At 41.9% G+C, this 14178-nt stretch overlaps 1 protein-coding gene across 2 annotated transcripts in view; it reads left to right on the top strand.

Annotated features, from left to right (window-relative positions):
* LOC133462256 (neuronal PAS domain-containing protein 3) overlaps positions 1–14178 on the top strand; it is a 331973-nt gene that overhangs the window by 146950 nt on the left and 170845 nt on the right. For both annotated transcript variants that reach the window (XR_009784244.1, XM_061743401.1), the window contains exon 4: positions 13676–13758. Coding sequence is in view for 1 of the 2 variants with exons in the window: in XM_061743401.1 (XP_061599385.1) it covers positions 13676–13758 (83 nt within the window). In the remaining variant the exon portion in view is untranslated. The remainder of the gene's footprint in view (positions 1–13675; positions 13759–14178) is intronic.

Below are 14178 nucleotides of genomic sequence, written 5' to 3'. Positions count from 1 at the left end.
TTACTGGCAATGCCGCCTGTGTTGCTTTGTAAATTGTTTGTAGCATCTGAAAATGAAGTATCTCTCTCAGTTTTAGATATTTCGCCTTTATGAACAGTTCGTTCGTATGTGCCCTGGCTGGGACAGAATGAATGATCCTATTTATCAAGGATGTGAGGTGTAACAAGAAGCAGGCCAGTGTTCAACACCTGTGAAGGCTCCCAGTACGTCACACTGGGAATTTTACACAACACCCTCTGATTTAAAAAGAAAAAACTAGTTTTCTAGGGACAAAAAAAAAACCCCAGAATGCTTTTAGTCGTCATACAGCGAGAAATATATATTTTAATTTCATAATATTCACTCAGTGAATGTACATAATCACTTTTTTGCACGTTTTTTGCAACCTCGCCAGAATAAAGGCTGATTTCTGTCTGCCTGCGGCAGTTGCCGGCTCCGGAGCTGATTTATGGTTCCGCGTTACACCAACGCAGAGCCTACGGCGTAGGCTACGCGGCGACGCGCAACTACCCGTAGGCTCTGCGTCGATATATATATATGCTGGCTGTGTTTGACCATGGAACAACGCAATTTTGCTGTTTGGCCACTCAAGGTAAAACTTGGTAACTTACTTAATTTCTTATGTCCATCTCGGCATCTCCACATCGGCTTGCCTCAGACTGACTGAATGTTTTGAATGATGCTGCTGCTGCTGCTGCCGTGTTAAAAAACAGAAGTAAAGCGCGGAGTGGATTTCTGTAGATATGGGTAATCTCCTACTCATAAAGTGGAACGGATTTGATTGTGAGTGGACTGATGCAGCACGCAGTGTTCGCCAGAAAATCATTGCTAAAGTTAGTTCCGTTGTAACAGTTGACAGTGAATAAAAAGTTTTTATTATTAATACATTTTTATACGTTTTTGTTTGCTTGGAATGTCAATGTTAAGCATATTTTTTAATGAGTGAATAAAAAATATCAATAATAAAAAAAAATAGTGAGAAAAATCATGCAAGTTTTCTCAGGGCGGGCCGGGCCCTGGGCCAATCAAAAAAGTGGGCGGGCCTAGACCCGCCCTGGCCCTAATATGCCTACGTCCCTGATGTACGTCAAATCTTATTGTGGGGCTTGAGGCACCACGTTTTCTAAGGGGCGCTGTTGAGCCATTAGGCCACGCCCATTAATGCAAACCATTAAATATCAAATGTTTTGCATCAAAATGAGCATAGTTGAATATCTCAAAAACCGTAATAGCTAGCATGATGAGACTAACATAAGTTGTAGTACAACGCGTCCTGGGTTTTTCAATGTTGTAATGATGTCTGTACGATAAACCGTTGCCTAGCAACAAGCGTCCAAAATAAAATTGATTTTTTTTTTAAATTGAAAGTTAAATATCGCAAAAAACGTAATGAGTAGCATGATGAGGTTGTACAGTCCTTTAGTGCCAATCGGGCCAGGTGTTTGTAAATTTGAACAATGTCTCTACGATAAAGTTCGGCCGAGCAATAAGCGTCCGAATTTTCGCCTTTTTTTTGCTTTTTGGCATCTAGCGTTGCCACGGTAACACTTTTGACTGAGAAAAGAATGCCCATCGAGGCACAATGGAGATGCATCCAACGATCTATGCCACGCATGGATGCACATTACGCTTCGGGCCGCATTAACGGACGAAAAAAGTGTGCGGAATAATAATAATAATTCAAAATGGCCGACTTCCTGTTCGGTTTCGGCCATGGCGCCAAGAGACTTTTCTTTAAGTTGCGACATGATACAGGTGTGTACCGATTTTTGTGCATGTACGTCAAACCGTATTGTGGGGCTTGAGGCACAAAGTTTTCTAGGGGGCGCTGTTGAGCCATTAGGCCACGCCCATTAATGCAAACCATTAAATATCAAATTTTTCGCCAGGCCTGGCTTGCGTGCAAAATTTGGTGACTTTTGCACGTTTAGGGAGGCAAAAAGGCCATAATTTCATCGGAAGAAAAACAAGAACGAGGATAACGAGAACAATTCCTACAGATACAATAGGGCCTTCGCACTGTCAGTGCTCGGGCCCTAATTACCAAACATGATTTCTGACCCTGCTCATCCTGTACGTCAGACCTGGGCAATTATTTTTTCCATAGGGCCACATGCGAAACAGAAAATATTGTGGAGGGCCGGGCCAAAAGGCTGAACTCAATTCTGCATAATATTAATTGTATTTCTTTATAAAAAACAGTTAATAGTATTGTTTTGACACGCTGGTAAGAGTATATGTATAAGTATATAAGAGCAACTAACAAAACCTCATATAGTGTTGGAAAGAGGTTCTTATACTGTAGCTTTCTAAAGACATCACAATATTATCTTTGCCCTCCAAATACTAAGCAAGATACATCATAACAATTGTCACTGAACTGTGATTTTGAGAAAAAGTCATTTGTACATTTTGTACATTTGTAATCTAACCACCTCGTTTGGTAATTTTCAGTTCTTTTTCAGTGAGAGAAATCTAGTCTCTGTTGGGCTTTAATGAGTGCATCAAAGTCAGGTTGAATGTCTGAGGTGGATATGCAAAGCTGACAGATGATCATCAGTGAGAGAGGATCTATACCTGGATTTGTTGAACTTCATTACTGAGAATGTTTGTTCACATATGTAGGTAGAGCCAAAGAGAACCAACATCTTTTGAGCATGTCTCCTCATGTTTGGAAAGTTCTCCTCCTTGAGAGAAGAGTAAAAATCCAGCAGTGATCCTGACTTAAAGTGCTCCGCCAGCACAGCATCAGACTGCAGGTCAATGAGTTCCAGTTGAACATCACTAGCTGCATTATCCACACTGCAGGTCAAGGGAGAGGAAATCATGTGCATTTCATCCTCAATTGTTCTGAGATCTTCAAATCGCCTTGAAAACTCTGCAGAGGTGATCAGCTGATTGTGTGACTTCTTTCAGGGTTTGCATGTGAGTGAGAGTGTTGCTCTCCAGTTGGCTTGAAAGAAACTGCAACTTTCTCATGAACGCCTTCACCAAGCTGTTAATTTCATGAACTAAAAGGCCCTTGCCTTGCAGTTTGGTGTTCAGTTCATTCATCAGTGCAGACACATCAACAGCAAATGCAAAATCTGCCATCCAGACCTCATCTGAGAGCTCTGGGATGTCTTTGCTTTTCCTTTCAGAAAACTCTTGAATCTCTGCTTTCAGGTACCAAACTCTTTTTAACACTTGGCCAAGGCTAAGCCATCTGACTGTTGTGTGGTAGCCAATGTCACTATGTTCAGTCTCATGCTCCTCCAAATGCGCAACAAACTGTCTGTGATTCAATGCTCGTGCCCTGATGAAGTTAACCATTTTAGTTACAACATCAATAACATGGTTAATTTTTAGCACTGACTTGCACAACACATGCTGATGTATAAAACAATGCAAAAATACCAATTTGTGATCTGCGTCGATTTCAGTCACTTTACCTTGCATACGTTTCAAAAGTCCGACATTTTTCCCAGTCAGATTTGGACAACCGTCCGTTGTGACACCTGCCAGTCTGTCCCATTTAAGTCCCAGTGTGTCCAAGCATGCATTTACTTCCATGAACAGATCGCTCCCTGTCGTAGTCCCTTTCATTGGCCGCATTGCTGCCAGCTCCTCTGTAATCTTAAAGTGCGTTATCCCACGGACAAATACAAGTAACTGAGCTGTGTCACGGACATCATAGCTCTCGTCCAAAGACAAGGAGAAGAAGTCAAAACTTGCCACTTAACGTTGCAGCTGAAGCTCCAGATTCCCCGCAATGTCCTCGATCCTTCTCGTCACGGTTCGCCTGGACAGCGGGAATTGCTCAAATGCTTCTTTTTTTTCAGGGCATATAAGTGCTGCAGAGTCCACCAAGCATTCTTTCACAAACTCCCCCTCCGAGAATGGCTTACTGTTTTTGGCGATTTTGTGGGATATCACAAAGCTGGTCTTGGTTGTTGCATTCCTGGATGTATGAAGCTTGGTAAAAAAAAGCCCTGCTGCTTTTGTAGCTTAGCCAGCAAAGCTTCCGATGTCCGCCCTTTCAGCATCAGTCAAGTTTTTGTATTTCTTCGCGTGTTTCGTCTCGTAATGGCGACTCAAATTGTAATCCTTAAACACAACTTAAACACATCAAATCCTGATGAGAGTGCGCAAATATGACCACATCACTCCCATCCTCCACTCACTGCACTGGCTCCCCATCTCCTCCCGGACTGAATACAAAATCTCCCTTCTTACCTACCAATGCATCCATGGCAACGCACCCCCTTACCTCAAGGAGCTGATTCATCCTCAGCCCCCCACCCGCACCCGTTCAGCAAACAAGAACAACCTCCTCAAACCCACCAAGACTAAGCTGGTCACTATGGGTGACCGGGCCTTCTGCTCCGTTGCCCCTAAACTGTGGAACGCCCTCCCCACCCACCTGAGAGAACCACAGACAATTGACACTTTTAAGAGAGGACTTAAAACCCACCTTTTTAACAAAGCATATGCCAGCTATGATAAATGATCTGAATGTTTTTTTGTTTTTTTTTTTTCTTTTAAGCACTTTGAGATTTCCGAATGGGTGGGGCTGCCGACAGGTCCCTGTCCTCCATCACCACTCTGTTAGGGTAGAAGAACTCTCACAGATCCAGAGTCTCTCCAGCTGGGTCCATGATGGCTGGTCCGTTCTGTTAGGAATGTAGGTTGGAGTCTGACCCAGATGTAGGAGAGCAGGAGACAGGAGTTCCAAAAACTGGATTTATTAGTCAAAACAAAACCAAAGTGCTTCTGAGCAGGATATCAAAAACCAGATGTGAACATGTGAACGTGAATCAAAGACTACAAAAAACCTGACATGGAAACACAGAGGGAGGAAACAATACGGACCAGCAGGGAGCATGGGAAAGACAAGGCCAGATATACAGTTGGGTTAACGAGACACAGGTGCACACAATCAGGGCAGGAAAGTCAACGCAGAACTGAAACACAAAGACACGGCCTTCAAAATAAAACAGGAAACTACCAAAACCATAACACCATCCCCCTTTTTCTTCGTACACCATAGAAAACTATTGGCGCCCTCGACACCAAATGACTGCAGAGATCTGTTCGAAGCCCCTCCCCTTTGTTCAGGATCAACAACTAAACTCTTTCTTTTAATCTGAAGTTGAAACAAAGAATGTTTTACCCTTTTCTTTCTCTGTGTTCTGTTTTAGAGTAATGCACAGCTTGTGGACGGAAGCGGTGCGCCAACGATACAATGAAAACAATGAAACATTTAATTATTAATCGTTTAGGCCTATAATTCTGTAGGGACGCTACACACCTTGCATAAAATAATCACAATGTAAAGACTCGTCTGAACACCATTGCCCCGTTGCTTGCCCCAGTTTGCTGTAAACAAACATTTGTTGTAATGACAAATAATGTACTTGTTTTTTTTTTTTTTTTTCTATTTATGCATTGAAAATATGTAGAATGCAGTGTGTGTGAGACATTTACTTTCAAACTAGGCTTTGTTTGTCTTTGGACGTTTGCATATGAAAAGACATGTCACAAAGTGTCTGCATGGATTTACATAGATCTGAGTTGGAATATGTTGTTTTCATCAAGAGGAATCAGAAAGATGTCAGCTGTTTGTTGTACTGGTGTAGTTTCACTTAGAACGCATTCGTTGGGCTTATTATTATTCATGAACTCTGTCCTATTCAAACTAATAACCAAACCAGTTGGATGTCAGAGTAGGATGGCGTGACTTCAGTTGTGTCAATGTCAGCAGAGAGTATAGCTCTGTAAAAAGTAAGTAGTCAGGTTTCCACTGTGTCACTCCCTCAACTGAGAATCAAGCTAGGGACCTTCTCACTGGGAAACAAATACACCGACCACCGAGAGTCGCTGAGCGCTGCAGAGGAAAGCCCAATACATCTCAGAATTCACTGTTCTACTTCTGTTCGCAGCCACACCATCAGTATACACACACCACTGTACCACAACACATCCCTAACAGTGTTTGACCCGATAACGTGATAGGATTTGGGTCATGAGCCATTCCTTTCTTTGTCCTTACTTTTCTTTTCCCAACCTTGTGATTCAAGATTATCTTGATTTCACTTATCCTTAGGAACTGACTCCAGAACATGGAGGGGGGGGGCTTGTTACAGGTAGAGGCTTTCTGGTAAAGTCTAATCTGGTCTAATCTGGTTCTTCTGTGAGTTATTTTGAAAATGTCGTGCCTACCTGTAAACCCCCTGTATATCCAATCATGAAGGTGTCTCTTGATTGTAGATTTTGACATTACTATGGTTACCTTCTCCTTTGATGTTGTGAGGGTTTGTTTTTTCTTCTTCACCAAGGAAAGGACTCTAGAATCATCAGTTTTGGTTGTCATCTGTGACATTCCAGGCCTTTTGATGTTGTTGAGCATTGAGACCCCGCTGGGCTGTTAACCCCTAGGGATTTTGGAGGTGAATTTTGCCTGAACAGGCCAATCCAATTTAAATCAAAAATATCTCCACAATTATAAGGACAATATGCATAATCTTGGTCTCAATGGATAGCTAAGACCTCACAGCAAACATTTCCAGTGTCAGAAAAATTGTGAATGTTCATATGTCTGAGCAAATTGTGAAAATCCAAAGAAAAAAAATACAATTCATATCCTCGTCTAATTTTTGTTTAGTTTGCCCAGTGGAAAATACCATGATAGAAATGCATATAATTATAAAGGCATCACTCCATAAAGATTATAAAAAGAATTGGTCATTAAGGTCAGTACTGATGAATCCACTCCTCTGACTTATTACTGGCAATGCGGACCAAACTCTTGCTCCATTTGTATGGGGACTGAGTGGGCCAAAACAGCGGACCCAGTCAGATGCCTTCTCCAAGTCCACAAAGTGCATGTACATTGGTTGGGCGAACTCCCATTCTGCCTCCAGGACTCTACTGAGGGCATAGAAGTGTGTTTTTTCATCACATTAAACAACACGTATCTCCATTTCTTCATCTTCACACCTGCACACACCTTCTGGCACACATAACCTTTTTTTTGCATGTCATTCATTCCATCATGCCTGTCATGATTTTCTGTTTCCCAGAAGTCCTACAGTCATCATCATCATCACTTTCCATTAATCACACTCTTGTATAGTGCATTTGTTCATTGGAACTGATGTCCTTGCTAACCCAGTTATACATTTAATGTCCTTTTCTAATCCACTTATCCCACTTTCACTCCATACTAGACAAATGGGGCCACCTTGCCTTATACACTGCACACTAGGCCTTCAGCCGTCAGTCGCCTGCCCTGCTGCTCAGAAAAGCCAGCTGCGACACTGAATGAAAACTGATGTGAACGCACATGTTGTACTAAAGAAAGTATTTCTTATCAGGTGTAGTTGGTTTGTTGGAGCCAGCCGTGATACATGTTGGTAATTAGTTAAACAGCCACAGTCCGTCTCAAAGGGTTTTGTAAAAAATGTTCTCTCCTGTACAGCTGATCATGAATCAAGTAAACTCAGAAATAAAGAGTTTTTTAAATAGCTGTAGCAGCTATTTCTAATACAAAGTAGTACACCGGATGGAATTTAAGGGAGTGGATAGATGTGGAGTTTTACCAGCTTCTCATGGTGTGGATACCCAGCAATAAATTATGAAAAATATACTATTGATACCATAGAAAATAAATGTTTCAATTAGGGACAGAGCAATTTTTCTTCTTGTGTCCCTACTCCAATAAATATACGGGGGCTTTTCATATTAGCCAATACCATTTCAATACCGCCGATGCTCAGTTCAGCTCAGGAGATTCAATAATCTTGAGGGTAAATTTGTCTGAAGCCAGCAGTCACAACAAACAAAACAACATTAAGCCACAATACCATACAGGCTACATAGCACAATGTTAAAATAACAACCGAATAACATTAAATCTAACTGTAGCATAAGCAATGTGAAAACAGCCACAGTAAAATCACAGCGGGCCGTTTGTAACAGCTGTAACAGCTGGACCCAAAGGGATTCTTCCTCCTGTTCTGCATGGGGGGGATACTGTACCTGACACCAGACGGAGGCAGGATGAGCTCTGAAAACAAGCCTGAGCTGACCCAGCCTTCGCCAGAGCTCTGACTTTAAACAGATCTGGCAGGTCATTGAAAGCTGTCCCTGCTGTCCTGACACACACTTTATCCACACCGTGCAGGCAGCTTTTGTTCTCAAGCAACAAACAGCCGTAGCAACAGATGCAAGAGGTCTTCAGTAAAACTGAACTCACTAAGTAAAACTAATGAAACATTTATGATGTGTGGAAGGCATCAGACTTGTCTTAAGCATTTTCTAATGTTCAAAAACAAAATGTTATACAGCATAACATAGCTATAAATCTACTGAATTACAACCTGTAAAATTACCTGCCTTTTTTATTAATTTACCATAAAATGTTATATGATCATCTTAGTCATGATAGAAAAGTCACGACATACCAACATAATGTTCTTAAGCTGATAACACACTTTATTGACTGACTTTTTTCATAACACACATTTTAAAGGGATTGTGACATGAAAAACACATTTTTCTTGTTTTTTTTTGTGTTTTGTTGGGTGTCTTGACATCAATTACACCCAAAAAACAACTAACTTTTAACATTCAGTGTATTGTGTGCTTTCTGGGATTTTCCGCATAACTGTGCAAAAACGGCTCATCTGGTTTGGTGGCGGGCCGTGACGTAAAGGGCCACTAAATCACCGCCCCCTCCACCCAGCTTCCTGCCTACTCTCCTCTCCAGCACACCATAAAGGCTGATTTATGGTTCCGCGTTACACCGACGTAGAGCCTACGGCGTAGGGTTACGCGGCAACGCGCACCATACGCTGAACCCTACGGCGTAGGCTCTGCGTCGATTTAACGCGGAACCATAAATCCGGCTTAACACGGAGATGTTTAGAGCCTCTTCTGTTCTCAACACCGGAGGAAAACTGCTAAGAAGACCCGCGGCCACTGACTGGACTTAAGATAAGGGGACACTGCTGCTTGCATGCCTTTATTTTTATGATTGTTTGCGGTGGACTACTTCGCCCTGCTGCTTTTCCGTGCATGCTTCGCCTGTCGCTCCCGGCTTAACTCTCCGACGCCGCTGTTAGAAGTCCGGTTCGGTGTGCGCACGGACTTCATCCCAGGGCTGTAGTCGCCCTGTCTGGGCTGTGTGTGTGGGTGTTTGTGGTCGGTGTGCGCGCGTGTGTGTGGAGACGCCGGCAGAAGTGTGTAGCAGTTGGTTGGAGGAGGTTTGGAGGAGGAGCGGAGCAATGATTGACAGGAAAGGGGGAAAAGGAAGCGTTTTTCACAGCGCAAAAAAACACCGTCATAAAAAGCCAGGAATGGAGTACTGGAGTGAAGTTTTTCTTGTTACACCCTTTTAGACACATTTGAGGGATGTTGGCCAAGACTTTTAATAGTGTTAAAAGCATTTTAAAAATGATGTCACAATACCTTTAAAAAGAACAATTACATATGAAGAAAAAATACTCAAGACTCCAATCAAAGTGGTTTGGGTCTACCCTCATGCAATAAATGTAAGAAGGCATGGCCTCTCCTTGACAGGACGGGTGTCAATTACAAATAAAACCCAAAATCAAAACACAGAATTTCAAAATCTCTACCTCATTTTTCTCAGTTAGACTTTTCTCTTTTTGCCATAATTTTCTGCCAGTACCAAGATATGCCTGCAAGAGCTGGGGTCTTTTTGCAAGTCTTGAGCACAGATTTATAACTTCAGAAGCATCTTATTTGAGGCTATGCAGTTTTCTTGCACACTGCTTGAAATATGTGTTCTTACTTTTGAATCTCCGCAAGCGACCAAGAGGTCACAAATTAATGACGGTGGTTAATGCAATGATGTTTAGGTTTAAGCTAATGATGGGAGGATCCAGGTCCTGGATCATCAGGAGGGAGTCTTCTGAGACCACACTGATCTGCTGGTCCAGGATGAAGACTGGATCATCAGGACCGAGTCTTCAGGAAACACACTGCCCTGCTGGCCCAGGATCTGGATCATCAGCTGGTTTAGGTCACCAAGAGGATTTCTGCGCTGAACTTGTCCGGTTTGGACTAACATGAACCTTTCAGTGGGAGCTGCTGACAGGTCGGACGTTTCTCAGTCGCCATGACGACCTTAGGAGGCGACTACTCGAGTTAAAAGCCAGATCCCAAAATATCCCATAACTGTGTCTGAACAGACAAACATTAAATAACCGGTTCCCTAAAGTTGTCTTTTTAAAATAAGGCTAACATGTCACTCAAAGGTTGGTTGGTACGAACTGATGTGACTCAGAAATATATGAATAAAGTTTTTATTGAATGTTTAGGCAACTTTCAGAGTCTTATATTTAGTCGGCTGCAGGTGCTGCGGGACTCCAGAGAGTGTTTCTTCAGTGATGGAAACCGGGACCTGCCAGGCCAATGAAGGTCAAGTACTCAATACCGAGTCCGATGACACCACCCACATGTCTTTATCACAACCCGTTCAAAAGTTATGGCAGAGAAAAGGGACTATCACATGTGGACCAATCAGATGAAGGGGGGGGCGGTCTTTTTGCCGCCTATCGTCGCCACGGTAATGCTTTTGACTGAGAAAAGTAAAGCACATTGTCGCAGGATCGAGGCGCACATTTTGATATATAACACACCTGGATGCACATTACGGTTCGGGCGAAGAAGCGGCCGAAGAAATGGCATAAATTGTGGCAAAATTACACGATTGATTCAAAATGGCCGACTTCCTGTTTGGTTTCGGCCATGGCACCAAGAGACTTTTCTTTAAGTGGCGACATGATACAGGTGTGTACCGATTTTCGTGCATGTACGTCAAACCCTATTGTGAGGCTTGAGCCACAAAGTTTTCTAGGGGGCGCTGTTGAGCCATTAGGCCACGCCCATTAATGCAAACCATTAAATATCAAATTTATCACCAGGCCTGGCTTGGTGCAAAATTTGGTGACTTTTGGGGCACGTTTAGGGGGAAAAAGGCCCTCCTTTCGTCGGAAGAAAAACGAGAAAAAAAAAAATCCTACAGATACAATAGGGCCTTCGCACTGTCAATGCTCGGGCCCTAACTATGCATTCAAATTATTCCTTGAGGCGGAGCACCTCAGTCAAGTCTTTAAAATCCTTCACACTTCCCCCCTTTTAAAAACAGTCTGTAAAGTGGTCAGCAGATGCACAGTTGTGGTCTGAAGAAGTTATATTCTGACATCACAAAAATGATGCTGGTGGAAAGTCAGATACTGTTTTCAGACACAACTGGCTGCTCCGATCACATGTCCTCTGGCTGCTCCCAAGAGCTTATTGGCTTATGAACATACACATCAAAAACTGTCCGAGTAACTTTGTCCCCCTAAGCAATGATGATCATTGATGGCATTTTACCCTGCATGATAGTATTCTGTACACTGATAGTATACTGTCATTTCATCATCAGCACAAGCAGCAAGCAACTCAACGATTTTGTTATCATTACAGTGTCTTCTGCCGTCTCCTTCAAATATGTTCCTGAGTGAGTGGATTGCTTGCAACGCTCATTTATGCCAGTGATACAGTGTGCGACCATAAACACACTTCTAAAGTGCTCCAAATCTTATTTAGGCTACTCATCTTCATTATTAAAATCTGATCTGTCTGCTGGAGTCTGTTGTATACTCCTTACTGGAGGTAGGCTACAGGTGCTGGTGCTTGTTTTATTTTCGTTAACTATACCTCTTATTTATCTTTATCTTTACTCCTTTATCTTTATCTTTACTTCTTCTTTGTCTTTATCGATACGTTTCAGCTGACACATGTTTCCGGAGACCCGCTAGCTTTCTTAGCCTCTTTATTTTCACATGCAGATAGTCTCGTGTAGGTGCAAATGCTAAACAGTACGTGTGTATGTGTGTGCGTGCGCGTGTGTGTGCATATGATTCAGGTGAAGAACTTCAAAGACCAATTCTGGAGGTGTCAGTGGATCAAAGACAGAATTTTCACTTGAGACATTCCCTTGACATCTTGCTTAATCACTTTTGTGCTTCAGGCTACGAGTCTCATCAATTGCAGAGTCTTTTTGGTGAAGTTAAAATACCAAAATTCCATGTTTAGCAACTCATGATGTGCCAGCACGAGTACGTATGTACTAATGCGTACGGCGTCAGTGGATGAAAGTCCAGGTTGTGGCAACTCAGATGAGAAAGGCTGCTAAAAGAAATTTGATGGCGACAAGATGTTTAAAAAAAAAGGTTGGGCCTGGGAAATGTACACAACTGTGTAGCATCCCTTCTTCTTTAACAGCAGTGCACATACCTCCTGGGAACTGGCCGCTTGCTGGACTGTCGGTGCAGGAATGTTGTCCCACTCTGACGTGAAATGGGATTCATGAATCTCAGCACTCCTGTTTCTTCTTTGTTGTTTCTTTCATTTTTTGATGCTGCAAATGTTTTCAACTGGTTTAGCCTACTGGGAGTATAAATTACTCTAAAACCTGTTTATACCGTTATTGTTGATGTGCGAACGGTCCATTACTTAAGCGTTAATGTGCCGTCACACCACTAAAGATGAAGGCTTGTGAACTGAGCGCTCATGATTGGCAGAACGCTATCTGTCATTAAGTGTATGCAGCATTCATGGTTTCCAAAGAAATATCTTAAATCTAAATATCTTTGATAAGTTTTTGGAAGAAGTATAACTCAGAAGAGCATTATTCTGACATCAATTCACAAACTGTTGACATTGGTGAACATCTGCCAAGTTTTACCTCTGAAAGATTCTGTTTTCCCGTGATGCTTTTTTTATACCCAGTTACTAATTCATCTAATTACAGAAGTTACTCTGGGTGTCTTTTCTAATACCACTTACCTTTCCTACCTGTAGTTGCAAGTGTCCAACCTTTTTTGAAATGTGCTTTCATCAGATTGAATATGAGCCAATATTCTTTATAAAATGGCACAATGTCTCACTCTCAGTGTTTTATGTGTTTACGTGTTCTGTTGTGAATAAAATATGGGTTCATGAGATTTTCCGATCACCGAATTTTGTTTAAAATTTGTGTTTTTGGGATTGAGATTGCAGTTGTCATAAAACTTCAGTTCAAATACAGAGACAAGAGGGATGAGTCCTCAAACATTTGGCTTTATCTGTAATTTGGGTAAAAATTCAGAAGGAACATTTTTATCATTTCAAGGTGACACTGTAGATATCACATTATGTTTAATAATCATTTGGTTCTCTACATTTTTATTGCACTTTATGGGCAAATGATTTATTCTTAGAAAAATAAGCTTCCTGTTCTTGCAGAGTTGACTTCATTGGTTGAAACCCGTTAACATAATTAGCTTTTTAGTTTCTTTAAATGATGTGAACAATTGCACTGAGTGGGGTTAACAATGCTAACGTGCCTCACTAATTCAGAGCTGACCTCACTGGTTCCTTTTGTCTTGTGCCATGTCTGTTTGTCATGCTAGGCTGTATAAATGTGTATGTTTATCTGTGTGTGTGTGTGTGTGTGTGTGTGTGTGTGTGTGTGTGTGTGTGTGTGTGTGTGTGTGTGTGTGTGTGTGTGTGTGTGTGTATGCTTATTTGTGTGTGAGTGAAGCTTTGCTTGTATCAATGTGTCTGAGTCTCACCAGTCTTCTTCTGTCCTGTCCTGTGCTTTCTCTTTTCTTGTGTGTGTGAACTTGTGTGTGTTTAGCTATCGGTACTCAGCGAAGGAGGAGTCCCAGCATCATTGCCTCCGAGATTTTCGAACCTCACCTGGGTAGCCACATTTTACAGGTAGGAATTGTTCAAAATTTACAAAACTGTTTCACTTTACTTGACTCATCCTTAAGAGATCCTATTTTGGTAAAGGCCGACAATCAAATCTGCTGAATCAGCCTACGACGATGTGGATGGATGCTGTCTTGATAGTGGTTTCAGTCACTGATGCTGAATGTACATCATTTTACTCCTGTGTCACTCAGCATGATGCAAAATGAACATACCAGACAATCCCCACACGGAGACACACTCTTCTCACATTCTCATTTTTTTGTTTTTAACCTCATTGACCTGGAGCTACCTAAAAAGTCACCCATTGAATAAGCCTTCTGGACAATTGGATTTTAATTTCATTCAAATCATAATTCAATTTAATTCAATTCAATTTAATTTAATTTGTATAGCGTCTAATACAACAAATGTTGTCTCTAGACG

Source organism: Cololabis saira, chromosome 16, assembly GCF_033807715.1.
Source record: "Cololabis saira isolate AMF1-May2022 chromosome 16, fColSai1.1, whole genome shotgun sequence".
NCBI lineage: Eukaryota > Metazoa > Chordata > Actinopteri > Beloniformes > Belonidae > Cololabis > Cololabis saira.
The sequence above is the reverse complement of the archived record's forward strand: the minus strand, read 5'-3'. Positions and strand labels throughout refer to the sequence as shown.